General features: G+C 39.7%; 1 protein-coding gene across 6 annotated transcripts in view; it reads right to left on the reverse strand.

The window, feature by feature from the left end:
- The window catches only part of klhl4 (kelch-like family member 4), a 66281-nt gene that overhangs the window by 32911 nt on the left and 6617 nt on the right, over nucleotides 1-26753 (reverse strand). For 2 of the 6 annotated variants that reach the window (XR_009655239.1, XM_060927983.1), the window contains exon 1: nucleotides 17410-18309. The exons of 1 other annotated variant lie outside the window; for it this stretch is intronic. Coding sequence is in view for 2 of the 5 variants with exons in the window: in XM_060927983.1 (XP_060783966.1) it covers nucleotides 17410-17834 (425 nt within the window). In the remaining 3 variants the exon portion in view is untranslated. Of the gene's footprint in view, nucleotides 1-11434; nucleotides 11505-17409; nucleotides 18310-19715; nucleotides 19810-26753 lie in introns of those variants that run through there. 3 more of the 6 variants (XM_060927979.1, XM_060927978.1, XM_060927980.1) reach the window with 3 other exon arrangements.

The raw sequence follows: 26753 nt of genomic DNA on the forward strand, positions 1-26753 counted from the left end.
TGTAGAATTGAAAATGTACACTATGGTATAAGTGTAAAGCAGAAAAGGCACACTGGTATTAAAGTAGAGCAGAAAATCTATGCTATGGTATTAATGTAAAGCAGAAAAGTCACACTATGGTATTTATGCAGAGCAGGAAACATACACTATGATATTCATGTAGAGCAGAAAAGTCACACTGTTATTAATGTAGAGCAGGAAAGTCACATTATGGCATTACAGTAGAGCAAAAAAAGGCACACTATGGTATTCATGTAGAGCAGAAAATGTACACTATGGAAAAAGGCACACTATGGCATTAATGTACCATTGAAAATGTACACTATGGTATCAATGCAAAGCAGAAAAGCCACACTGGTATTAATGTAGAGCAGAAAAAACACTATAGCATTAATGTAGAGCAGAAAATTTACACAATGGGAAAAGGCACACTGTTATTAATTTACAGCAGGAAATATACAGTGTGGCAGTAACTTGCTGTAGAAAAGGCACAATATGCCAGTAATTTAGTCTAGAAAAGCCAGATTTTGGGGATTAATTCAGTGTAAAAAAGGCACACTATGGCAGTAATGTGGTACAGAAAAGGCACACTATGGTATTAATTTAGTATAGAAAAGGCAGACTAGTGCATTAGCGTAGAATAGAACAGAAACAACTTTCCTTTTTTAATTCATTACACATATTTTTGTATTTGGTTAAATAACAGAATCTTAAGTAATAGAACATTTATCATGAAAACATCAAGGCTATCTGGAATTTTGCATTACCTTTTGTTTTATTATTGTATTGTACCTTATGCTGTATTATTGTTTAATATTCAATAATTGTTCATATTTTTAAAGAATGTTCATTTCATAAATGCTGTATTACTGTTTAATATTCAATAATTGTTCATATTTTTAAAGAATGTTCATTTTATAAAATTTCTTTAGTAGTGACTGAGAATTTTGCTTGAGAAACTAGTACAAATTTGAACGAATAAAAGCCACATGGTTTGATTTCATTTTATCTCGCACTTACAAAAATGTATGAATGCTAATCTTGCTCAAACCGTAGCCTTAATCTTTGTAGCTTTTCATAAAACCTGAGCATGTTGGTAATGTGTGGTTCTCGTTTCAGGATTTGTGCGATCAGTGCAGTCTTCCACTTTAAGCATAGATTTGTTTGAGCTTTCATAAATTGCCCCTGGCAGGTTGCAGTTATATACTGCATATTGCGCCATACTGACTTTACTCCTCATAACATCAAAAACATGCCTCTGAGTCATGTTTTTAAGTATGCTCTACTTTCAAAGGTACATACCAGTTTTGTCAGAACAGTCAGATGCTGACAAGTATTATTATTAAGTCCACACATACCACATACTAGTAAAACACAGAGTTTAGCAATGGATGTATGTAAGGCTACATTATTGCTTATTAATAACATGAAGAGAAAAATGAAGTATGATGAAGTTATGAATAAAATAGAACTCAACAAACTGTTTTGTCTGCCTGAAAGACAAATCCCAACTTCTACAAAAGAAAATAAAAATACAGAACCTGGAAAATGATGACTGTAGGCTACTTTTATAAGAGGATTATACCTATCAACATACCTCATGGCAATGTGATACAGAAAATCTTTATCACCCTGACAGCTTGTTCCTCCAGATCATTTTCCTGCTGTGCTTTAAAGCCAGATGTGAACAGAAGGGCTCTAGCTCTTTTCAGACAGCATCTGTATTTATGGAATCCCTGTGATTTATGCTCAAAGAATTATTTTAATTCAGATCAGATAGAGTGTTGTAGAGATAATGCTATTCATCAGCATTCAAAGAAAGCTCTGTGTTCCTGGAGGCATTTATCATTTTCTTTTCTGCCAGTATTGGCTTGTTTGATGAAAGTGAATTAAATGCTGCCATAAAATGCCATTTCAGAGGAGTTATGCTTCTCAGAAAGCATTTTCACATACAGTACCAGTCAAAAGTTTGGATACACCTACTCATTCATAGGTTTTTCTGTATTTTGACTATTTTCTGCACTGTAGAACAAGCCTGAAGGCATCAAAACTATGAATTAGTATATGGAACATATATGGAATTATATGGTAAACAAAACAGTGTTAAAAAATAGGTTTATCTTTTATATGTTCAAGCAGTAAATAGTAAATGATAAAAATACAGTAAATATCTCAATTCAACAACTGTAGTAATCCATATTATGTCAAGAACCACTTAACTAATTAAAGAGAAAGGACAGTCCATCATCACTTGAAGACATGAATTGTCTTTTAATTCATAAAAATAAAGAAAAAACATTGAATTGGTGTGGCCTAATTTTTAACTGGTACTGTACATATCTTTTGATTAGTCGGTTCAGTGGTATTGCCCGCAATCCACTGAGCTACTAAATGGATAGAGTATGTCCATTATATCTGATCTTTGTCAAACTCATCCTTGGATATTGCTTAATTTTTTTCTTCATACAGAATTATGACTGTATTAAACTATAGAAACCAATGTGGATTTATTCATGCCCAAGACAACATGACAATTCTCTCTACTCTAGTAATAAAATAACTTTTTGTCTCAACATATGTCCTAGCTATTTATGAATCCAACTTGTCTAAAAGCAAAAGTCATATAACCATAATTTCTGCCTTGGATGAATAATAGTTCAAAAGTATGTTTGTTTTAAATTTGAATCCTTCTGCTGCAGGTTGATTTTCACTCAAATTTACTTTTGTGTCACATTTTGGAAAATGGGGTTTGAATAAGGAGATTAGAAAAGGCAAATTATGCAGTAAGATTGTAAAGGTCTGCAGGTTCTATAAAATGCTATTTTCTGCTCTTTTGCTGTCTGTTTTTCCAGGCAAATAGATAAACTGTCAAACCTGAGATTACACTGAGGGTGCTATCAGTGTCCTGAAGTTGCTGTTTTGACAAATGCCTTTTTTGAGAAGATGCTGTTTATCTAATATGCATACCCCAGTTCTACAGTCCTATGACCAACATTTGCAGGTGCAGAATTGGTAACTAGACAAATATGTCTAGAGAATGCAAATCAAGTTGAGTAAAACTACCATAAGTAGCATGTTTCTTTACTGACTTTATTTTCATTACTGAAAATGTGAAAACAAACTGCTGACAATGTTTCGAAAACATCATGGTTGCATTTGAATTTGGTGATGTAACACAAAATTGTTAGGTACGAAATATGACTAATAATAATTTATACTCAATTTGAGAAGTAAAGAAGATTCTACTGGTGGTGAATAGACTATGTCTGCACTGCAGAGTGCACAGTTTGAAAACAACCACAAGCAGAACCCCATGCCAGATGGGTACAAAGATGAAAGGATTTTTCAAGGTATCCATCGACTGAGTCTTTCCCGTCACTAAGGCAGTTCATTCTTTCAGGTGCAAAACTGTAATGCTATTGTATTTCACTTGCATAGTGATGAATTATATTATTTTGATAAATTACGTTTCCCTGCTTCTTTGTAACTGCTAAATATGTACAAAATAAAAAAAAATAGTCTCATGGTTGAAACTGATTGCTAATGTAAAAACAATCAAATTAATTAAGGACTTTTAATCTCTTTGTATATTCTCTAAACCAAAATGAAGTCAGATGTATGATACATGTGCATGTTATGTCTTTCTAATATTACAGTCTCAGCAGCTGCCTATTATGGGCAGCTACCTATTATGGGCAGCTACCAATTAGGTCGAGGCTAATGGACATGAGGAAAAATTTCTAATGTGATTTAACATGGAGCCATGACTGCAGCAGGATTTATTGCTTGGGATTAGCATATTAAATTCAAATGACAAAAAGTCCTGATGCATCAGTAATTTGTGTAGCAGCTGTACTGCAGGAGACAAGGGTTTAATGCAACTGTATAATAAAGGTTTCAGACTAAAAATTGTACATAAATATGCATGTCGTGTGCATAATTTAGATATACTGCACATGGAGCATTTATTGTTCTTCTTATGAAAACTATGATAACTGTGTATACTATAGTATATTAAAGATCTACATTCAATCTCTGGGAAAAATAAGAAGATTGCATTTAAACAAAAATCCCTATTAAGTGTCATTCGTCGTGGTTAATATACACCACTGTGTAGGAATCTTAATAGGGTGAATGGTATATTGTGTCCATAGTTTGCAATATTAGCTGTGAAAGAAAGCATAGGTAGATATCCTATCGATGAGCCTTATATACAACAACGAGACCACCAATGACAGCATAGCTCACTCCAGCCCTGTCTAGTCCAGAAGGAATGACCTAAAGTGGGCCACTTTGCGCAATAAATGTTGCAAGCTATATACACCATATACAAGCTATATATAGAAGCGATATACACCCTAGGGATACTGACCTATTTGCCAGAAAGAATCTAAAATGACGAGGAATTGACAGAGAAGAAGCGATTTTTGTTGAACTGCTCATTAAGGCTTAATTAGTCCATAACTTCTTTAAAAATTGCAATTAAGCAAATCTGGGTGGAAGTTATAGAAGTTATATGCACCCTAGGTGCCAGAAAGAATCAAAATCGGTGAAGAATTGGGGGAGAAGAAGCAATTTGTGTGGAAACTGCTCATTCGGGCTTAATTACTCCATATCTTCATTATTAATTAAAATTATGCAAATTTGGGTAGAAGTTATATGCACCCCGCCATAAAGAATAAAAATCAGTGAAGAATTGAGAGAGAAGAAATGATTTTTGTGAAATGTGGACGACAGCGGACGGATGATGAATGGACAACGGACAACACATGATGGCATAAGCTTATCGCCTCCCGGCCGGATGAGCTAATAACCATACGGGGGGGAAAGTGACATACGTTTTAACCCAGCTAAACTGACTGAATAGTCATGCCTTTTTAAAAAGAGCACAACACTTTTATTCACAACATATTTCTTCATCCACTTGCTTTTCATGCTTCATGGCCCCTTATTTAAGATTACTCTTTGCCATTTTCATTGCAGTCAAAACTTGCTGATATGTGAGTTATTCATAACAACCCACTGAACCAAAGTGTTTCAGGCTGAGACCAGTAATAATTGTTTTCTCATCTCAGTCCCTCTACAAAATAATTGCCCAGCTTTGAGTTTTCTGTATTTGTTCAAACAGCCAGATTTACATATCACAGTTGCTTGCCACAACAACGGGTATAATTTCTTAATTAAACCAAACCAGGTTAAAGTTCTTTCTCAGGCATAACTGGCCTTGATTTTCTGAATATGTTGCTCCATGACAGAATAATTACTATGCAGTACAGCAGTGGTTTTAAATCATTATTGTGGCATTTGCTACTGAGAGATCATATTGTAGCTGAAAAATGCTGTACACCTACCATATTTGACTTCATTAAACCTGGACAATGGCATTCAGGGTATCAACACTTTATAGATACATAATAAATTTGTACTTGAGATGAAGCTCAGAGAACACACATGAATTACTGCTCCTGCTTGACCAAGATACTGTCGTCATTTTCCAAGGCACTTGAGAGGGAATTGAGGTATCATTCAAAAATAACACCTGCTGACTCAAGCCTTTATTGTTCCCTTATTAAAGGGTCAAAATTCCTCACACACTCAGGGCTTCATCAAAAGGGCAGTTCAGTAGAGGATACGCTGAATATAACATCATGAACTTAAAAGGCTTTAAATTGTGCATTAATCTAACTGTTATATAGAGATTAATTAAACAAATGATTAATTTTACAGTTCAGCAAAATCTGGTTATATCTAACCTAAAAATAATTAACTGAAACATAACTTCATTTACAGCAAATGATGAGAAAATGTGTTAGTGAGATCTGAGTGACACACCAGTCTATTACATGGCACTGTGCACACTAACTGAATATGGGTGTATCTGAATATAAATACATCGTATGGAATGAAGAGCTAATGCATCTTAAAGGAAAACATTATGGATTTGCAATATACAGGGGTGCTTGAAAGTTTGTGAACCCTTTAGAATTTTCTATATTTCTGCATAAATATGACCTAAAACATCATCAGATTTTTATACAAGTCCTAAAAGTAGATAAAGAGAACCCAGTTAAACAAATGAGACAAAAATATAATACTTGGTCATTTATTTATTGAGGAAAATGATCCAATATTACATATCTGTGAGTGGCAAAAGTATGTGAACCTCTAGGATTAGCAGTTAATTTGAAGGTGAAATTAGAGTCAGGTGTTTTCAATCAATGGGATGACAATCAGGTGTGAGTGGGCACCCTGTTTTATTTAAAGAACAGGGATCTATCAAAGTCTGATCTTCACAACACATGTTTGTGGAAGTGTATCATAGCATGAACAAAGAAGCTTTCTGAAGACTTCAGAAAAAGTGTTGCTGATGCTCATCAGGCTGGAAAAGGTTACAAAACCATCTCTAAAGAGTTTGGACTCCACCAATCCACAGTCAGACAGATTGTGTACAAATGGAGGAAATTCAAGACCATTGTTACCCTCCCCAGGAGTGGTCGACCCACAAAGATCACTCCAAGAACAAGGTCTGTAATACTTGGGGAGGCCACAAAGGACCCCAGGGTAACTTCTAAGCAACTGAAGGCCTCTCTCACATTGGCTAATGTTAATGTTCATGAGTCCACCATCAGGAGAACACTGAACAACAATGGTGTGCATGGCAGGGTTGCAAGGAGAAAGCCACTGCTCTCCAAAAAGAGCATTGCTGCTCATCTGCAGTTTGCTAAAGATCATGTGGACAAGCCAGAAGGCTATTGGAAAAATGTGTTGTGGACGGATGAGACCAAAATAGAACTTTTTGATTTAAATGAGAAGTGTTATGTTTGGAGAAAGGAAAACACTGCATTCCAGCATAAGAACCTTATCCCATCTGTGAAACATGGTGGTCGTAGTATCATAGTTTGGGCCTGTTTTGCTGCATCTGGGCCAGGACAGCTTGCCATCATTGATGGAACAATGAATTCTAAATTATACCAGCGAATTCTAAAGCAAAATGTCAGGACATCTGTCCATGAACTGAATCTCAAGAGAAGGTGGGTCATGCAGCAAGACAACGACCCTAAGCACACAAGTCGTTCTACCAAAGAATAGTTAAAGAAGAATAAAGTTAATGTTTGGAATGGCCAAGTCAAAGTCCTGACCTTAATCCAATTGAAATGTTGTGGAAGGACCTGAAGCGAGCAGTTCATGTGAGGAAACCCACCAGCATCCCAGAGTTGAAGCTGTTTTTTATGGATGAATGGGCTAAAATTCCTCCAAGCCGGTGTGCAGGACTGATCAACAGTTACTGGAAACGTTTAGTTGCAGTTATTGCTGCACAAGGGGGTCACACCAGATACTGAAAGCAAAGGTTCACATACTTTTGCCACTCACAGATATGTAATATTGGATCATTTTCCTCAATAAATAAATGACCAAGTATAATATTTTTGTCTCATTTGTTTAACTGGGTTCTCTTGATCTACTTTTAGGACTTGTGTGAAAATTTGATGATGTGATGAGGTCATATTCATGCAGAAATATAGAAAATTCTAAAGGGTTCACAAACTTTCAAGCACCACTGTATGTCTTTAATATGCAGATAATATTATATGCGGATCTTGGCATCATTGCTCACAGAAATTTAAAAAGAGTAACGTCAAAAACATGACACGATTGAGAGATTCAGATTTAGCCCCACTGCCTTACTGAGGTCAAAAATGAAACCACATTTCTACCATATTTCTGACAAATTAAGAAGCATATATTGAGCTGCCTCTCCATGACACATGCCGTGCACAAAGATGCATACCTCTGTTGGGTTCTTCACAAAAATAATCATTGATTTTTTTTTTTTATTGTCAAGTTTGTGTGTTAATTGTACATTATTAAAAGATATTGTGCTCAGAAAATCACCAGGTATAATAATTAAATGCTGTTTAAATGATCCATCCATCCTATTTTGACTTGCAGCAACACTGTAAGTGCGTCCCAGTGAACATTTCTGATCATTCCAGAATTTAACAAACCCCAAAATCTGATAAAATATTATTAGATGTCTATTATCATCTGTCACCTGAAAAACAGTTTCTTGAAATGGAAAAGACATTGTTGTTAAACAGAAGATGCAAAGCTTTCCAGAAAGTTCCGCAATAAAAAAAGTGCATAGTTTTTGTTTGTGAATGTGTCTATATAATGAAAAGAAAATCACACGTTGGCTTGAAGATATGAAGTTTATCTCCTCATGTTGAAAAACTTGCATTTTTCATACAAAATACATCCCAGATCTGAGTGACATATTTAAATAATATTGGCTGGCTTTTTTTCATGGTATATCAGATATATTCCATTCAGCTAGCATGATATTGAACGAGTCAAAGATGAGTTCAATATCATGTTAGCTGAATGAAATATATCTGATATACTAAGAAAAAAAGCCAGCCAATATTATTATTATTATTATGCATACACATTCTTTTCGGGTGTTCAGCGTGTCTTTCTCTTTCGAAATTCTCTCAAAATCTTCCATATTTAATGAAGCAAACCTGTTGGCCATGTTTGTTTACAAATTGTCACAGTCATTTGTCAGCACAGAAGTTTTACATCTCCGACATGTGACGTCATGTTGTCTTGACAATCGTTCAATATCGTAAACCATATTCAATGCTCATTCTCCACTAGGTAAAGTGATGTAATGCACATAGGAAAAGTGATATGTGAACAATGTTACATGCTATCAAACCAAATGAATGAAATCTGCTAGTAGGGAATAGAATACATGTTTTTATTCCATCAAAAAAGTGTCCTGTATGTATCATAATTTCTGATATTTCACTCCGATGATGTCACTCCCAGTGTTTTCCTGCTGACTCGACACACGTTGTCAAAATGGCGAACCAGTTCAAAATTAAAATTCTTTTGATTAACTTGTGGGTTTTTTTTTTTTTTGGTTTGTTTGTTTGCTTTGTTGTGGATGTATCCATATAATATAAAGAACATTACATGGTGGCGCAAATATATTAATTTTATCTTCTTATGTTGAAAATATCTTCACTCATTCACTTCGCTCACTCATGAATATGTTCACCACTTAAAAATAAACTTTATATGTTCACACAACCATGTAATGTCCTCTCTCTCTCTCTTTCTCTCTCTCTCTGTCTCTTTTAGTGTGTGTGTTTATTTATTCATTTATTCTATCCACATTCACTGGATATGAGCAGTCATGCTACGCTACTACTAGGCTATCAGCTCATATACCTTGAGTAGAGATAAACAAAATGGTGGAGTGCATCAAGTTAGATAAATCACTTTGTTATCAAGTATTTAAAAGAAACAGAAATAGCCAAAAGAATACAGTTTTGCGGCACGGTGGTGTAGTGGTAAGCACTGTCGCCTCACAGCAAGAAGGTCCGGGTTTGAGCCCCGTGGCCGGCGAGGGCCTTTCTGTGTGGAGTTTGCATGATCTCCCTGTGTCCGCGTGGGTTTCCTCCGGGTGCTCCGGTTTCCCCCACAGTCCAAAGGCATGCAGGTTAGGTTAACTGGTGACTCTAAATTGACCGTAGGTGTGAATGTGAGTGTGAATGGTTGTCTGTGTCTATGTGTCAGCCCTGTGATGACCTGGCGACTCGTCCAGGGTGTACCCCGCCTTTCGCCCATAGTCAGCTGGGATAGGCTCCAGCTTGCCTGTGACCCTGTAGAAGGATAAAGCGGCTAGAGATAATGAGATGAGAATACAGTTTTTTGTTTTGGGGGGGGGTTTACCCCAATATCTCCTATTCCAGACTCCAGCCCACTCGGTGGCAGTAATGCACCTTTAAGTTGGTTTGCCAATGGCCAAAAAACCCGAAAGAAGAAGAAAAAAATGGTAGCGTGTGTTGCTAAATCAACCAAGGATGAAATAAAAACTGTACTTGAAAACAAAACCCCCCAAAATACAAAAACAACGCAACAAAATATGGAATAAAAGTATTTAATGGTAAAAATGCATCTTTTTATTTTTCAAGAATTATTGCTATTGCATTTTTCATTCACAAATTGCTCCTGTCATTTCGCCGGTTTGTTTGCATTCTATGTGGAAATGATTTTGTCGGACATTTTGTATAAAGCTTTTATTTATCGAATTTGCAAAGATAAAAATGCTCTGTATCTCAAAATGCAGTGAATGTGGATAGAATAAAACAGTTATTCTACTCAATTTCGTCGTACATGGTTTATAGCCGACTCAGTGCTACACGCCTCATCAGCTATCAGCTTGTGTACAGCTCGATTTCATGGAATAACTGTTTATATATACTGTGTGTATATATATATATATATATATATATATATATATATATATATATATATATATATATATATATTTATGTAAAACTCATAGTGTGCTCCAAAATATTTCAGAAGTGCCCCTAAATTTGCATTGAAATAGAGTAGCCTATTTGAGTCTGACACCCTAAATACATTTGTTGTACAATTAAATATACATGTCATTATGTCCAATTTATCAAACTATCATAATAGGAACCAACTGAACCGTACAACCTCCTTGCTTAATTCTAGGCAAAAGAGTCAATATATCACAAAAAATACAAAATATAAGCATAATATAGACGTCTTTTAAGTTTGTGTACAACATTGGACATTCCCCTTACTGAGCTCAGGACCTAGTCAATACAGTCACAGAAAACCTTTATGATGTCACCTCAATGAAATTAATCATCAGTGATCTGCTGGTTAGGTTGTAATAATTTTGCTACAAGCTACACACATTATCCTGACGAAAATGTGTGAAATTATATCCAGTATTACGTTAGCTAGTTGCACAGAAAACAGAATAATTTCACCCTATGTGCAATAACATAGCAAGCAATATAGCACCATAGGCTAACAAATATAAGTGATATACTAGCCTATTTCATTACATGCATAATATTATACACATAAAGAGATGACACAGCTGCATAACTAACTTTTGTGCATTTCTCCTCTGATTTTACTAATTGCATTAATCCTGTACAAAGGTGAAGGTAATAGATTCCCCCACTTCCCCTATCTTGGGTTTCTGGTGGGGAGAGCTGAGGCCAACCTACCCCCGCCCCCCCTCCCCATCACATACTTCTGTTCATGGGAGACCAGGAAGTAATCTGCCTAACTCACAAAGTTAGAATCAGGACGCCCACTCCAACAGATTAATTGACCCATGCGGTGACATGATATTATTGACATGACATGCAAACGAGCAATAGAAAACTGATCACGCAAACGTTACCTTTACTGTGTGTGTGTGTGTGTGTGTGTGTGTGTGTGCCCTGTGCTACTCTGCCAAGGTGCCGCCCTGGGCAGCTTCCTGTGTTGCCCATACCTAAATATGCCACGACCCACAAAGACATTGAGAAACTCCACATAGACAGTTCAGAATCAAGCAGGGTATTCTGGAGCTTTGAGGCAGCCATCTTACCTGCTGCACCCTAATGCAGGCCATATTGCTTTTATTATTTTCTTGTAAACCACCTCAGTTGTACATTCATTGTTCCTTTTTAGTGTGGTTCTTCCATCCACTTTTCTGCTCCAGGGAGCATGTCACACTTTGATTCCACATCTTCTTTTTCTTTGTCCTTTAAGCCAAAAAACATTCAGTTTTAACCTGAGAACAAAAATCCCTTTTGTTTCATAATGTCTCTTTTATTGTCAAATTCCATTTCTCTTATATAGAACAAATGGTTTAAAATTATACAGACTTGTCAATCAAATTATTCCACAAGAGCAGTCAAAAATCATGAGCCTTTCATTGTACATTTTGTCTGGGTTTTTTGTTTGTTGTTGGTTTTTTTTACATTTACAATGGTTTGGTAGACACATTTATCCAAAGTGACTTATAAAGCAAAGCCTTGGGCCGAACAGTAACAGGTTGGCAGTGCCATGGTTGAACTGACAATCTAATGCCTTAACCACTGAATCACTACTTTGATGTATAAATTTTGTAAATTGCATTTTATTGTGAGAATGAAGCCCTGCAGAAATGTTGCTGCTAAAATGAATATCAGATTTGACCGAGTTGTGATTTCTTAAACAAGCTCAAGCTGGGATTGTGTTTGCATGATGCCATGTGTTGTCATTACTGTAGTCCCATTGACACTACTGCAAGCTAACCTGCTGTCAGCCTGACAGACCAGTAAAACAAATGATAACCTACACAACAGAGGTAACTGAGAAACCCTTATAAACTAGGGTGTGTATCTTACTGGAGTAAATCTTTCTTGCAGAGATGCCTACTAGTACGGATTGGCCGTATTACGGAAAAGTTACGTAAATACGATGTTACGGCAAACAGTGTTATTCTGTACAGAATTATTATAAAGTCTTAAAAAATTCCAGTGAGTTGTTTTTAAATGTCCAAGCAACTTTTTCAATCCATGCGCGATTCACGGCTATTTATTTTTACGACAACCACACATGCAGTGTGTGACATGCGCAGATACCGCACATTTGTTCGCGCTATTTTCACTCGACATCACACACGCATGGTGCTGCTTCTCAATAGTGGAAATGAAACGCTCAGTATCGGGACAAGTGAAAAACAGGTCTCAGGTGTTCCTCCCACGATATACGGTAGAATGGCTGTGCATTACACCCAGTCAAAAGGGCAATGGATACGCGCACTGCAAACTGTGTAGAACTTACATTAACATCACTCATGGTGGTCGCGATGACTGCAGGCAGCATGTCAACTACAAAAAAACATATGGAGTATGCTGAAATGGCGAGTCAGGCGGAAAGTAAATCTGGGGGTATCCAGCAGTTTTTTACGAAATCTGTGGATGAAAAGACACAGAATGTGACACGTGCTGAAGCGGTGATGGTTGACCTGTGCTTGGAGTTGAACTTGCCGATTAGTGCCGTGGACAGGATAACATAAGCACAGGTATGCACAACAATATTTACAGTGCATGGTTCATATTTTTGAGTTTTATAGAATTTGTTAGATATATACGTGTACTGCTTTGTCAGAAATGTTCAGACATTGTTTTGAATGTGTAAAAGAGTTTTTGATGCAGAATCAGTGATCAAATGAAAAATAAAGAAGTTTGTCAAATGTGAGTTAAACTTATTCAGTTTCTTTTTACATGTATGATTTTTATTCACTGAAATATCAAACACTGGCTGTACTTCTTTAATTCAAAGTCTTTTCAGTGTTGCAAGTGCAAATGTACATGTAGTATGATCAAAAACAGAATTTTATGATTAGTGTTGTTGGGATTGTGGCAAAAAATTTATCATTCCACTGTTTTAAATACAATTATAAATGTCATTTTATTCAATGTCTCTTCTGAAGCATTATGCTGAAGTATTTATATATTGGGACATTAAGATAACAATGTCGGACTCTCTTTGGCATGAAATAAGAAATTTTTTAAAAATTTTATTAGAATCCGTAAACAGGTAGAACATTTTGCCAGGCAATATAATATAATACTTTTGAGGAGTTACATTTAATACCAATGATTGGTAGTCAACCGTAATGTCTGCAAACAGGGAACACTATTGTATTTAGAAAAATGTGATATATTGTATGCTCTAGAAATTTGTTGAGTGGAAATTCAATTGAGATGGCTGCTAGTGTTTTGTTTATTCAATTTACACAAAACAGTACTTTTTAATAATTTAAATGTTAAACATATTGGTATATACACCTCTTTATAATGGAAATGCGCATAAATTAATGTTACTGAAAGTCATTCCAAAATACTGAAAAATGTTTTCAAGAATACTGAAATTCAAAATTTGGGGTAGGCATCTCTGTTCTTGTCATGAAGTTGTAGCAAGATGTCAGATTATGTTTTGGTTTTGTTTTTTTAAGTGTCTCTGGGGCAATTGTCTTAGATGTTATTATGAATGTATTGATGTTCTTCATTATATACAGCTAACTTGCACCAGGATAGGAAGCACTGTACATGTGCATCCTTGTATAATGTGAAACCAGCAACCAGCATAGCAGGAAACCACAGAGAAGATGCCACTAAGATTTCTGGCTTGTCACATCAAAAGGAGGAAAGACAGATGCTTTTGTCCTTTCCTGTGAGACTCCAACCACAAACAGGATATGACACAGCTGGAAAACAATCCTCAGTTCATCTCCACCCTGCTAAGCAGTGCTTTTTGAAGGTCCACCCTTAGGGTACCATGGGACCATTTTAAGAGCGAGAGAGAGAGACTCACCAACATGGCTAGAAAGGAAAATGTATCATGTCTCCTACAGAGACTCGCATGCTGAATTATGACAAATTATGCATCTCCAGTTTATGATGTGAAATTTAATGGAAAAACCCAGCTGGCAGAGCAAATTAGTGTGAATTTGTCTAGACCACATCTGCTAAGCAAAGATGGAATATGTCTCTAAAAATTCATTATAAACTACTGTACTGAGCTCTGTTTATATACAGTCAATCAGGATAACTAAAAGCTGGTTGTGTATCCCATAAACCTCTCTATATCAGCTGTCCCTATTACAAGTGAACTGCAGTTTTGTCGGTCTGTGTTTCTCAGTGGTCATCAGTTAATCTGTGATAAGACTAATGGCACTGGCAAAAACCAATACTTAATGAATGAATTTGAGATTTGGAGTTTGCAATATGAAATCCATCAACAGGGATCGGCCTTTATGGATGAAATATTGAAGTTGAACATCCACTACTGCAACATTTTGCTTCTAAGATGAGCAGTCACACTCCCTCTTGCCGTTGTTGTATTAGCATACTGTGCATTTACCCTTTTCCCTCTGTCTCTGTGAGGAGCTCATATTGAAAAATTCATGAGGATCAGGTCTCAACCGTGCTAGGATTATTATAGATCAACAGAATCATTCTAAACATAGCCATCAGCATATATTATAATTTGCTAGTGCTTTAATGGATATACTAATGAAGATTGTTTTATTTCACACTATTACCTTGTTCCAGTTCTTTAAATTTAAATGATAAAATATCAAATTCTCTAAGTTTTCTAAATGTATAATTGACATTACTGTTAGAACAAACAAGTAAGCCTTACAGAGCCATACGAACATTGACACTGTAGTTTGAAAGAATAGTGGGGTTTTTTTTCCTTTTTTCAAGCAAACTAACAAAGAGGTGGGGATTCAAACAAGGAGTAATGTGTCTCAGGACTGCCATTTGGATTTGTGGTGTAAAACCCATGGCTACGAAACTGTATCACTGTCAAGATTTGTTTTCATATAATCGTAAAGAATGTGCCAGCCTTATTTGCCACCAGTGCAAAGATTTATCAGTGCACTTAAGCTACCTTCAAAATTAGCTTTCACATCTGAGTAACAAATGGCATGACAGAATAATAAAGTGCATTTTGCTGCTTGTTTATTTCAGCACACTCTCAGTAGCATGTTACTTTCAGCCTGTGCAGGACCTGAAAGTCATACATAAATCATACACTCAGGTGCATAGCTATCTATGTATGCTGGAGACATGTTAATTAACCTTTGTGGCCACACTGCAATCACTGGGTGCCTCCAATAAAATAAAATTCCTTATTTTCTAGTTCTATAAGAAAGCAAAGTTAATATCAAATATGATTTTATTGCATAATTACCAAAGTATATATGCTACATACAGTATATATAATTATATAAGAATTTTGTAATGAATATACTCATATAATTTATAGAACAATGTCATAAGTAATATTACTGTTAATGAAATTTTCACATTTTTAAGTGTTCACAAGGCTCACTGTTTTAATAAGAGTGATGTAATGGCCTTTTCTGGGGCTCACAAGTAATATCAATCTGGCCACTGTAGTAATTGCCAGGAGCTTTTAAAGGCTCAAACCATAGTAGTTGCTTAGACTATTTCTGTACATGAATATAACAAATGACCAGCTGAATATTTTATCAGTCATTTTACTACATACCTACTGTAATTGATTGAAATTACTTCTTGGCTATTAAGGCCCTACTGTATGGATAAAGTAGAATGTTAAGCCCTTTAGGGACAGAAATATACATTATTAACATTAACTGGAGCTTCTCTTATGGACTTACTTCATTATTTTAGGTATGTCAAAGAGCACATTGTTAGGTGTAATTTGTTAATGATCAGAAGTAACTTTGTAGTTGCAGCACTTATACTTATTGAGTTGAATATCACAATCAGTGCTATAATATCATGAATGCCAAATTTGTCTCCTTTGACTCCTATCTCTTTATTTAATTATTCATATAAGGCATATTATTTAATAACTGCAAGATTTTGCAAAAAGAAGCCACAAAGAATAAACCTGAATGATTCTGCAACCATGGGATTAATTATTATAGGCTCATTATTTAACAAAGTAAGTGTTCCCTTTTAGATCAGACATGAGAAAGAGAAAGTGCCATCCCCTTATATAGCAGGTAATCTACATCTCTTCCTTCTCTGAGAAAATGGGTTTGAATCCTGACCTATTGTGAAATGTTATTACACTAGGTACAGTACACTCAGCTCAAGTCATCCATAAGAAGATAAATAAATAGGCATTTGCCCTTGATACCAAGGTGCACAAGGCAGTTGTGAAAATTGATTTCAATTATTCCATCAAACAAATCTGTTACTCTTTTCCTGAACTACACTGAAACTTCTGTCCCCTCTACAGCTAATTCATGGTTTTGTACTTCCCAGTTTTATAACACTTCCTCCCATTCTCTCTACTGCAGTAGCATTCTTGCTGTAACATTTAAAACTCTGAGCAGGAATTTATAGTATGCACTGAAATATGAAATTACAGATAAATTGGATACAAAATGGCTAAAGCCCCTGCATATATTGCTGTATCTTTCAGTATGTGCCATATGTGTCATAAAAGCACAAGCCTAGGTTGCCTCAGCTGTTGCCAGCAATGTCAGCCTAATGAATAATTTATCTTCAGATATTTCAAAGAGCTATGTTTCTGCACCCCATGTGCAATGTGAATGAACTATCCCCAGGTGAACAGTGGTGGCAGCTGCATGGTCGAGTTGATTGGAAAATGATATCCTGTGAGGAGCCAACATATTAGCAATGGTACCAAGTAAACACAGCAAATGACCAAAAAAAAAACAAACCAAAAAAAAAAAAACCCTGTCATTATTGAGTTCATGTGACTGGCATAATCAGCTTGACTGCTGAAGTGGCATTTATGAATACAGTAGGCTCTACATAATGGTGGTTAAACCACTCAAGCCTCACATTTTGTTCAGTTTACTGTAAATCCACCCACTACTAGAACATAAGCTCTGCCGTTCAGTAGACTGAGCAATTCATTACACCATGCAATAAATACATAGCAAAGTGTCTCCAGGTGGAACATAAGTGGTTCCTCTGTGTTGCAAGTTAACAGCTACAGGCATAGCTTCACAAGTCTGCTTCTCAGTTCCTATTTCTGCTCCTTTTTTTTTTTTTTTACCTGTCAGTGGCTTCCTCCTCAGGGCTCTCTTCTGGTTTGCTCTTCAAATTCTCCTGACTGATCTTGTCATTCTCTTTACTGGTACTAGACGGAGAACTGTTTTTCAGAGACTCTTCACTGGCCTGGAGGTTCTGGATGATGTTCTGCTGATTCCATGATTGACTGCCCGTCCTGCCATAGACAGGTGTTGGGCCAGGGGTGGCAGATAGAATGCTGTGCACCGGGCTATTGCTCTTACGAAGTCCTCCTCTATCCCGGGAGTGACTCTTTAGGCGGTTTTGGATTGGTGTGCTCCCGTGCTCAAATCCTTCCTGCTGAATGTACCCCCCATTTCCTGCTGATGTCTGGGAGGAATGACTGAACCAGCGCCAGCGAAGTCGAAGGATCTGTTTTACATCAAACTCCTTCTTCCCTGTCACAGACATCCTATATGCCCTCAATGTGCCAGTGGCTCATGGAATCCTGACAGTAAGGAGGCAAAGAGCCTGAGTCTTACATTCAGTAGATTCTCCTTCTTCTTTTGTCTTTTGTTGCTCGTTGTGGTCGGTGAGCGAACAGTGTCTGCAGCTTTTGTTTAAGACCCCCCCCTCCAACTGTCTGCTGCTCCTGCTGTTCAGTTATAGCACATGCATGATAGAGTCTATCTATCGCCTTCTTTCCCTCTCCTCAGCTGCCTTGTGCCTTTCTACATACACCCATGAACAGACATAGAGGAAATAAACCAAAATGAAAAGCACTTCCAAAAGCCCAGCCCAGTTTCCAACAGCTAATGATATTGAACAGAGACAGTACCAAAATGACAGAACACAGAGGTCAGATCCTAGTGAAGTAAATCATGTAGCACGGGAAGGACAGGCAGCAGCGCTATCATCCTCCACAAGCAAGATCCTCTTTTCCTCTAGCTTGCACTCTGCAGGTCTATTTTATGCTCACACACATGCACATGTACACTTGTTTCTCTTCTCCTCTCTCTCTCTCTCTCTCTCTCTCTCACACACACAGAGAGAGAGAGAGAGTACAGTCTTTTCATCTGATTTTCATCTGGTCCCGTGGGATATAGGCTCAATCTCTCCTTGCAAGAAACCATCCAGAAAAAAAATATATGATCATTCTGTGAACCTCAAACCTCAGCAACATTTAAACATTAATTACAGAAGTCATATGAACCTTTTTTCAACATAAAGTCCATGGATGTACTTTAAGGGAAGTCCATACTAAGTAAAAGAAAAATTGCTACATGTAACTTTACAGCAGCAGAGCAGTGCAAAGCCAGAGGCTGTGTCCATCATGATATACTACTTTAATTAAAGATTGTAATTCACATTGGCTGAGATATTCATCCTCAATGAGCTAGTGAATAAAATAAGGTGAATTTTGGAACAACACACACACACACACACACACACACACACACACATACATATATATATATATATATATATATATATATATATATATATATATATACATATATATATATATATATATATATATATATATATATATATATATATATATACACACATACACACACACATACACACACACACACACACACACACACACACACACTGATCAGTCATAAAATAAAAACACTGGCAGGTAAAGTGAATTACATTGATTATGCTGTTACAATGGCACCAATCAAAGGGTGGGATATATTAGGCAACAAGAGAACAGTCAGTTCTCAAAGTTGATGTGTTGGAAGCAAAAATGGGCAAGCGTAAGGATCTGAGTGACTTTGACAATGGCCACATTGTGATGGTTAGTTAGTACCTACTAAAAGTGGTCCAAGCAAGGGCAACTGGTGAACCGGCAACAGGGTCATGACTCGCCAAGGCTCTTTGATTTGCATGGTGGATGAAGGCTAGCCCATATGGTCCAATCCCACAGAAGAGTTACTGTAGCACAAAGTGCTGACTTTTTTGGCAGTTTGTGCTACAGTAGCTCTTCTGTGGGATTGGATCAAATGAAGCAGATGGGCTACAGCAGCAAAAGACTACACTGGGTGCCACTCCTGTCAGCTAAGAACAGGAAACTGAGCTTACAGTTTGCACTGATTCACCAAAATTGGACAATAGAAGATTGAAAAAAATGTTGCCTGGTCTGATGTGTCTCGAATTCTGCTGCAGAATTCACATAGTAGAGTCAGAATTTGGCATAAACAACATGAAAGCATGGATCCAAACTGCCTTGTATCAATGGTCCAGGCTGGTGGTGGTGGTGTAATGGTGTGGAGGATACTTTCTTGGCACACTTTTGGCCTCTTAGTACCAACTGAGCATAATTTAAACACCACAGTCTACCTGAGTATTGTTGCTGACCATGTCCATCCCTTTATGATCACAGTGTACTCATCTTCTGATGGCTAATTCCAGCAGGATAACATGCCATGTCACAAAGCTCAAATCATCTCAGACTGGTTTCTTGAACATGACAGTAAGGTCACTGTACTCAAATGGCCTCCACAGTCATCAGATCTCAATCCAATAGAGCACCTGTGGGATGGGGTGGAATGGGAGATTTGCATCACAGATGTGCAGTCGACAATTCTGCGGCAGCCGCATAATGCTATTTGTCAATATGGACCTAACTCTCTGAGGGATATTTCCAGCACCTTGTTGACTCTATGCCATGAAGAATTAAGGCAGTTCTGAAGGCAAAAGGGGGTCCAACCCAGTACTAGCAAGGTGTACCTAATAAAGTGGCCAGTAAGTGTGTGTGTATTAGAGAAAGATGTTTTACTGGGAAATATGCCACTCATCTTTTTCATACAAACTACATCTGGGACAGTGAGTAACATATTTTCCAATATCTTCACTTGTGAGGATATCGATGAATTGTTTTGATTAACATGTATAGTTTTTGTTTGTGAATGTGTCTATATAATAAAAAGAAAATTACATGTTGGCTTGAAGATATGAAGTTTATCTTCTCATGCTGAAAAACTCATATTTTTCATACGAAATACATCCTGGACCTGAGTAACATATTTTCCAATACCTTCATTCCGATGATGTCGCATCCAATGTTTTACCGCTGACTTGATGTGCTTGTCAAAATGGTGAACTGGTTCAAAATTAAAATTAAAATTCTTTTGGTTAATTTGCATATTTTGTTGTGGATGTGTCTATATAATAAAAAGAATATTACATGGTGGCGTGAAGGTATGCCAAAATATCAACTTTAAATGATTGTAAAAATAACATTTTAAAGTCAGAAAATTAATATAATATTGCCCCTGCAAAGTAATTGTGTGTTCGTGTATATATGTTTATCTTTTTCTCATGTTGAAAAATATTTTACTCGTTAGCTGTGCTCACTCACGAAATACAGTATGTTCACCAATTGATGATAAGATTCATACACACATACACACACACACTGATGATTCTCATCTCATTATCTCTAGCCGCTTTATCCTTCTACAGGGTCGCAGGCAAGCTGGAGCCCATCCCAGCTGACTACGGGCGAAAGGCGGGGTACACCCTGGACAAGTCGCCAGGTCATCACAGGGCTGACACATAGACACAGACAACCATTCACACTCACATTCACACCTACAGTCAATTTAGAGTCACCAGTTAACCTAACCTGCATGTCTTTGGACTGTGGGGGAAACCGGAGCACCCGGAGGAAACCCACGTGGACACGGGGAGAACATGCAAACTCCACACAGAAAGGCCCTCGCCGGCCACGGGGCTCGAACCCGGACCTTCTTGCTGTGAGGCGACAGCGCTCACACCAATGATTGATGAACATATTTCGTGAGTGTATATATATATGGATATCCATCCATTATCTGTAGCCATTTATCCTGTAAAGGGTCACATACAAGCTGGAGCCTATCCCAGCTGACTATGGGCAAGAGGTATATTTGTACACTCTGGACAAGTCACCAGGTCATCACAGAGCTAACACATAGAGACAAACAACCATTCACACTCACGGTCAATTTAGAGCCACCAATTAGCCTAACCTGCATGTCTTTGGAGGAAACCAGAGCACCTGGAGGAAACCCATGCAGACACGGGGAGAACATGCAAACTCCACACAGAAGGGCCCTCGTCGACCACTGGGCTCAAACCCAGGACCTTCTTGCTGTGAAGCGAGATATATATATATATATATATATATATATATATATACAATCACTTAAATTTGAGGGGAGGGTGGCACAGTGGTGTAGTGGTTAGCGCTGTCGCCTCACAGCAAGAAGGTCCGGGTTCGAGCCCCATGACCAACGAGGGCCTTTCTGTGTGGAGTTTGCATGTTCTCCCCGTGTCCATGTGGGTTTCCTCCGGGTGCTCCGGTTTCCCCCACAGTCCAAAGATATGCAGGTTAGGTTAACTGGTGACTCTAAATTGACCGTAGGTGTGAATGTGAGTGTGAATGGTTGTCTGTGTCTATATGTCAGCCCTGTGATGACCTGGCGACTTGTCCAGGGTGTACCCCGCCTTTCACCTGTAGTCAGCTGGGATAGGCTCCAGCTTGCCTGCGACCCTGGAGAACAGGATAAAGCGGCTAGAGATAATGAGATGAGATAATTTAAATGTTATGAAGAAAAGCAACATGGTGGTGTAACCATGCCATAATTTTGTAAACAAAATTGGTAGTGTTGAAATTAGCATGGAAGGAGAGCTTCCTGAAGTATAGAAAATCTCTTAGTCCTGCTAGATCAACATACTGTATCTCTCCTCCCTAATAGAAGATAACAAAAATAATCCTAGATTCCTATTTAATACTGTAGCAAAATTAACCAGGAATAAGTCCACTATAGACACATGCACACCTGTAGTATGTAGTAGCAACGATTTCATGAATTTTTTTAATGACAAAATTGAGAATATCTGACAAAAAATTCATCTCGTCTTCTTCCGCTTTATCCGGGACCAGGTCGCGGAGGCAGCAGTCTAAGCATGGAAGCCCAAACTTCCCTCTCCCCAGACACCTCGGTCAGCTCCTCGGGAAGAACACCGAGGCGTTCCCAGGCCAGCCGAGAGACATAGTCCCTCCAGCGTGTCCTGGGTCTTCCCTGGGGCCTCCTCCCAGGGGGACATGCCTGGAACACCTCCCCAGGGAGGCATCCAGGAGGCATCCGAAAAAGTTGCCCGAGCCACCTCAGCTGGTTCCTCTCGATGTGGAGGAGCAGCGGCTCTACTCCGAGCTCCTCCCGAGTGACTGTGCTTCTCACCCTATCTCTAAGGGAGCGCCCAGCCACCCTGCGAAGGAAACTCATTTCAGCTGCTTGTATCCGCGATCTTGTTCTTTCAGTCATTACCCAAAGCTCATGACCATAGGTGAGAGTCGGAACATAGATCGACCGGTAAATTGAGAGCTTCGCCTTTTGGCTCAGCTCCTTCTTCACCACGACGGACCGGTAAAGTGACCGCATCACTGTGGAGGCTGCACCGATCCGCCTGTCGATCTCGCGCTCCATCCTTCCCTCACTCGTGAACAAGATCCCAAGATACTTAAACTCTTCCACTTGGGGCAGGACTTCTCCACCAACCTGGAGAGGGCAAGCCACCCTTTTCTGGTCGAGAATCATGGCCTCGGACTTGGAGGTGCTGATTCTCATCCCAGCCGCTTCACACTCGACTGCAAACCGCCCCAGTGCATGCTGGAGGTCCTGGTTTGAAGAAGCCAACAGGACAACATCATCCGCAAAAAGCAGAGATGAAATCCTGTGGTTCCCAAACAGGATTCCTTCCGGCCCCTGGCTGCACCTAGAAATTCTGTCCATAAAAATTATGAACAGAACCGGTGACAAAGGGCAGCCCTGCCAGAGTTCAACATGCACTGGGAACAGGTCTGACTTACTGCCGGCAATGTGAACCAGTCTCCTGCTCCGTTTGTACAGGGACCAGACAGCCCTTCACAAAGAGCCCCGAACCCCATACTCCCGAAGCACCCCCCACAGAATACCATGGGGGACATGGTCGAATGCCTTCTCCAGATCCACAAAGCACATGTGGACTGGTTGGGCAAACTCCCATGAACCCTCGAGCACCCTATGAAGGGTATACAGCTGGTCCAGTGTTCCACGACCAGGACGAAAACCACATTGTTCCTCCTGGACCCAAGGTTCGACTATTGGTTGAATTCTCCTCTCCAGTACCCTAGAGTAAACTTTCCCCAGGAGGCTGAGAAGTGTGATTCCCCTATAATTGGAGCACACTCTCTGGTCCCCTTTCTTAAAAAGAGGGACCACCACCCCAGTCTGCCACTCCAGAGGCACTGTCCCTGACCGCCACGTGATGTTGCAGAGGCGTGTCAACCAAGACAGCCCCACAACATCCAGAGACTTGAGATACTCAGGGCGGATCTCATCCACCCCCAGTGCCTTGCCACCGAGAAGCTTGCAAACCACCTCAGTGACTTCGGCTTGGGTAATGGACGAGTCCACCTCTGAGTCATCAGCCTCAGTCTCCTCAATGGAAGACATGACGGTGGGATTGAGGAGGTCCTCAAAGTATTCCTTCCACCGCCTGACAATGTCCCCAGTCGAGGTCAACAGCTCCCCACCCGCATTGTAAACAGTGTTGGCAGAGTACTGCTTCCCCCTCCTGAGGCGCCGGATGGTTTGCCAGAATTTCTTCGAGGCTGACCGATAGTCCTTCTCCATGGCCTCCCCAAACTCCTCCCAGTTCCGAGTTTTTGCCTCCACAACTGCCCGAGCTGCAGCACGCCTGGCCTGCCGATACCCGTCAGCTGCCTCAGGGGTCCCGGAGGTCAACATGGCCTGATAGGACTCCTTCTTCAGCTTGACGGCATCCCTTACTTCTGGTGTCCACCACCAGGTTCGGGGATTGCCGCCACGACCTTGCGGCCACAGCTCCGAACAGCTGCGTCCACAATGGAGGTAGAGAACATGGTCCACTCAGACTCAATGTCCCCTGCCTCCCTCAGAAGCTGGGAAAAGCTCTCCCAGAGGTGGGAGTTAAAGACTTCCCCAACAGAGTGCTCAGCCGGACGTTCCCAGCAGACCCTCACCATACGTTTGGGCCTGCCAGATCTGTCCAGCTTCCTCCTATGCCAGTGGATCCAACTCACCACCAGATGGTGATCAGTTGACAGCTCAGCCCCTCTCTTCACCTGAGTGTCCAAGACATAGGGCCGGAGATCAGATGAAACGACAACAAAGTCTATCATCAACCTCCGACCTAAGGTGTCCTGGTGCCACGTGCACTTATGGACACCCCTATGCTCGAACATGGTGTTCGTTATGGACAAACCATGACTAGCACAGAAGTCCAATAACAAAACACCACTCGAGTTCAGATCGGGGAGGCCGTTCCTCCCAACCACGCCCCTCCATGTGTCACTGTCATCACCCACGTGAGCATTGAAGTCCCCCAGTAACACAATGGAGTCCCCAGTCTGAGCACCCCTCAGTACCTCTCCCAGGGACTCCAAGAAGGCCGGATACTCTATACTGCTATTCGGCCCGTAGGCACAAACAACAGCAAGAGCCCTCTCCCCAATCCGAAGGCGCAGAGAGGCGACCCTCTCGTTCACTGGGGTAAACTCCAACACATGGCGGCTGAGCTGGGGAGCTATAAGCAAGCCCACACCAGCCTGCCGCCGCTCACCATGGGCGACTCCAGAGAAGTGGAGAGTCCAGCCCCTCTCGAGGAGCTGGGTTCCAGAGCCCAAGCTGTGCATGGAGGTGAGCCCGACTATCTCTAGCCGGTACCTCTCAACCTCCCGCACAAGCTCAGGCTCTTTCCCCCCCAGCGAAGTGACATTCCATGTCCCAACAGCTAGCCGCTGTGTCCGGGGATCAGGTCGCCGAGGCCCCTGCCTTCGACTGCCACCCAATCCACACTGCACCAGTCCCCTACTGCTACCTCTGTGGGTGGTGAACCCACAGGAGGTCGGGCCCACGTCACCTCTTCGGGCTGAGCCCGGCCGGGCCCCATGGGCAAAGGCCCGGCCACCAAGCGCTTGCATATGAGCCCCAACCCCAGGCCTGGCTCCAGGGTGGGGCCCCGGCTGCGCCATACCGGGCGACGTCACGGTCCTTGATGGTTTCTCCATAAGGGTTTTGGTGAACTGCTCTTGGTCTGGCCTGTCACCTAGGGCCTGTCTGCCTTGGGAAACCCTGACAGGGGCATAATGCCCCCGACAACATAGCTCCTAGGATCATTCAAGCACACAAACCCCTCCACCACAATAAGGTGGCAGTTCTAGGAAGGAACAAAAAAAAAATTCAAACTACTAATCTAAGGTCAGACAATGTAAGTGACCCTGTAGTTAACAATATAACTGTATCAGATCAGCAATTAAAATGTTTTACTACCCAAAGACAAACGGAATTACTTTCATTAATCTCGGCATCAAAAGTCTCAACATGTGTACTAGATCCCTTACCTACAAGTCTATTCAAACAGATAATACCTAAAGTAATTGAACCACTTCTAAAAATAATAAATTCTTCTCTTACAATTGGCTATGTACCCAAATCCTTTAAACTAGCAGTTATCAAACCCCTGATTAAAAAACCTGACCTTGATCCCTGTCAGCTGTCCAATTATCGGCCAATATCAAACCTCCCCTTTATCTCCAAGATCCTTGAAAAAGTTGTGGCACAGCAGTTATGCTCATATTTACATAGGAATAACATCCATGAAATGTATCAGTCAGGATTTAGACCTCATTATAGCACAGAGACAGCTCTGGTTAAAGTAGTAAACGACCTACTGTTGGCGTCTGATCAGGGCTGTGTCTCACTGCTTCTGTTGCTTGACCTTAGTGCAGCATTTGATACCATTGATCATTCCATTCTTCTGGATAGGCTAAAAAAATGTTGTGGGAGTTAAGAGAACAGCCCTCTCCTGGCTCAGGTCTTATTTAACTGATTGCTATCAGTATGTTGATGTAAATGGTGATATTTCTAGACATACTGAGGTAAAGTTTGGTGTTTCACAAGGTTCTGTCTTGGGTCCACTGCTTTTTTCTTTATATATGTTACCTCTGGGTGATATTATTCATAAACATTGTATTAGTTTCCACTGTTATGCTAATGACACACAGTTGTATGTTTCTGCAAAACCTGATGAGAGACACCAGCTTAATAGAATTGAGGAATGTGTAAAGGACATTAGACACTGGATGCTTATTAATTTCCTTCTGCTTAACTCTGACAAGACTGAAGTACTTGTACTAGGACCACATGCAGCTAGAAGTAAGTTTTCTGATTACACAGTAACTCTGGATGGCCTTTCTGTTTCTTCACGTGCAGCAGTAAAAGACCTCGGGGTGATTATTGACCCCAGTCTTTCATTCGAAACTCACATTAATAACATCACCTGGATAGCTTTCTTTCATCTCAGAAATAT

This window comes from Neoarius graeffei, chromosome 8, assembly GCF_027579695.1.
Source record: "Neoarius graeffei isolate fNeoGra1 chromosome 8, fNeoGra1.pri, whole genome shotgun sequence".
Lineage (NCBI taxonomy): Eukaryota > Metazoa > Chordata > Actinopteri > Siluriformes > Ariidae > Neoarius > Neoarius graeffei.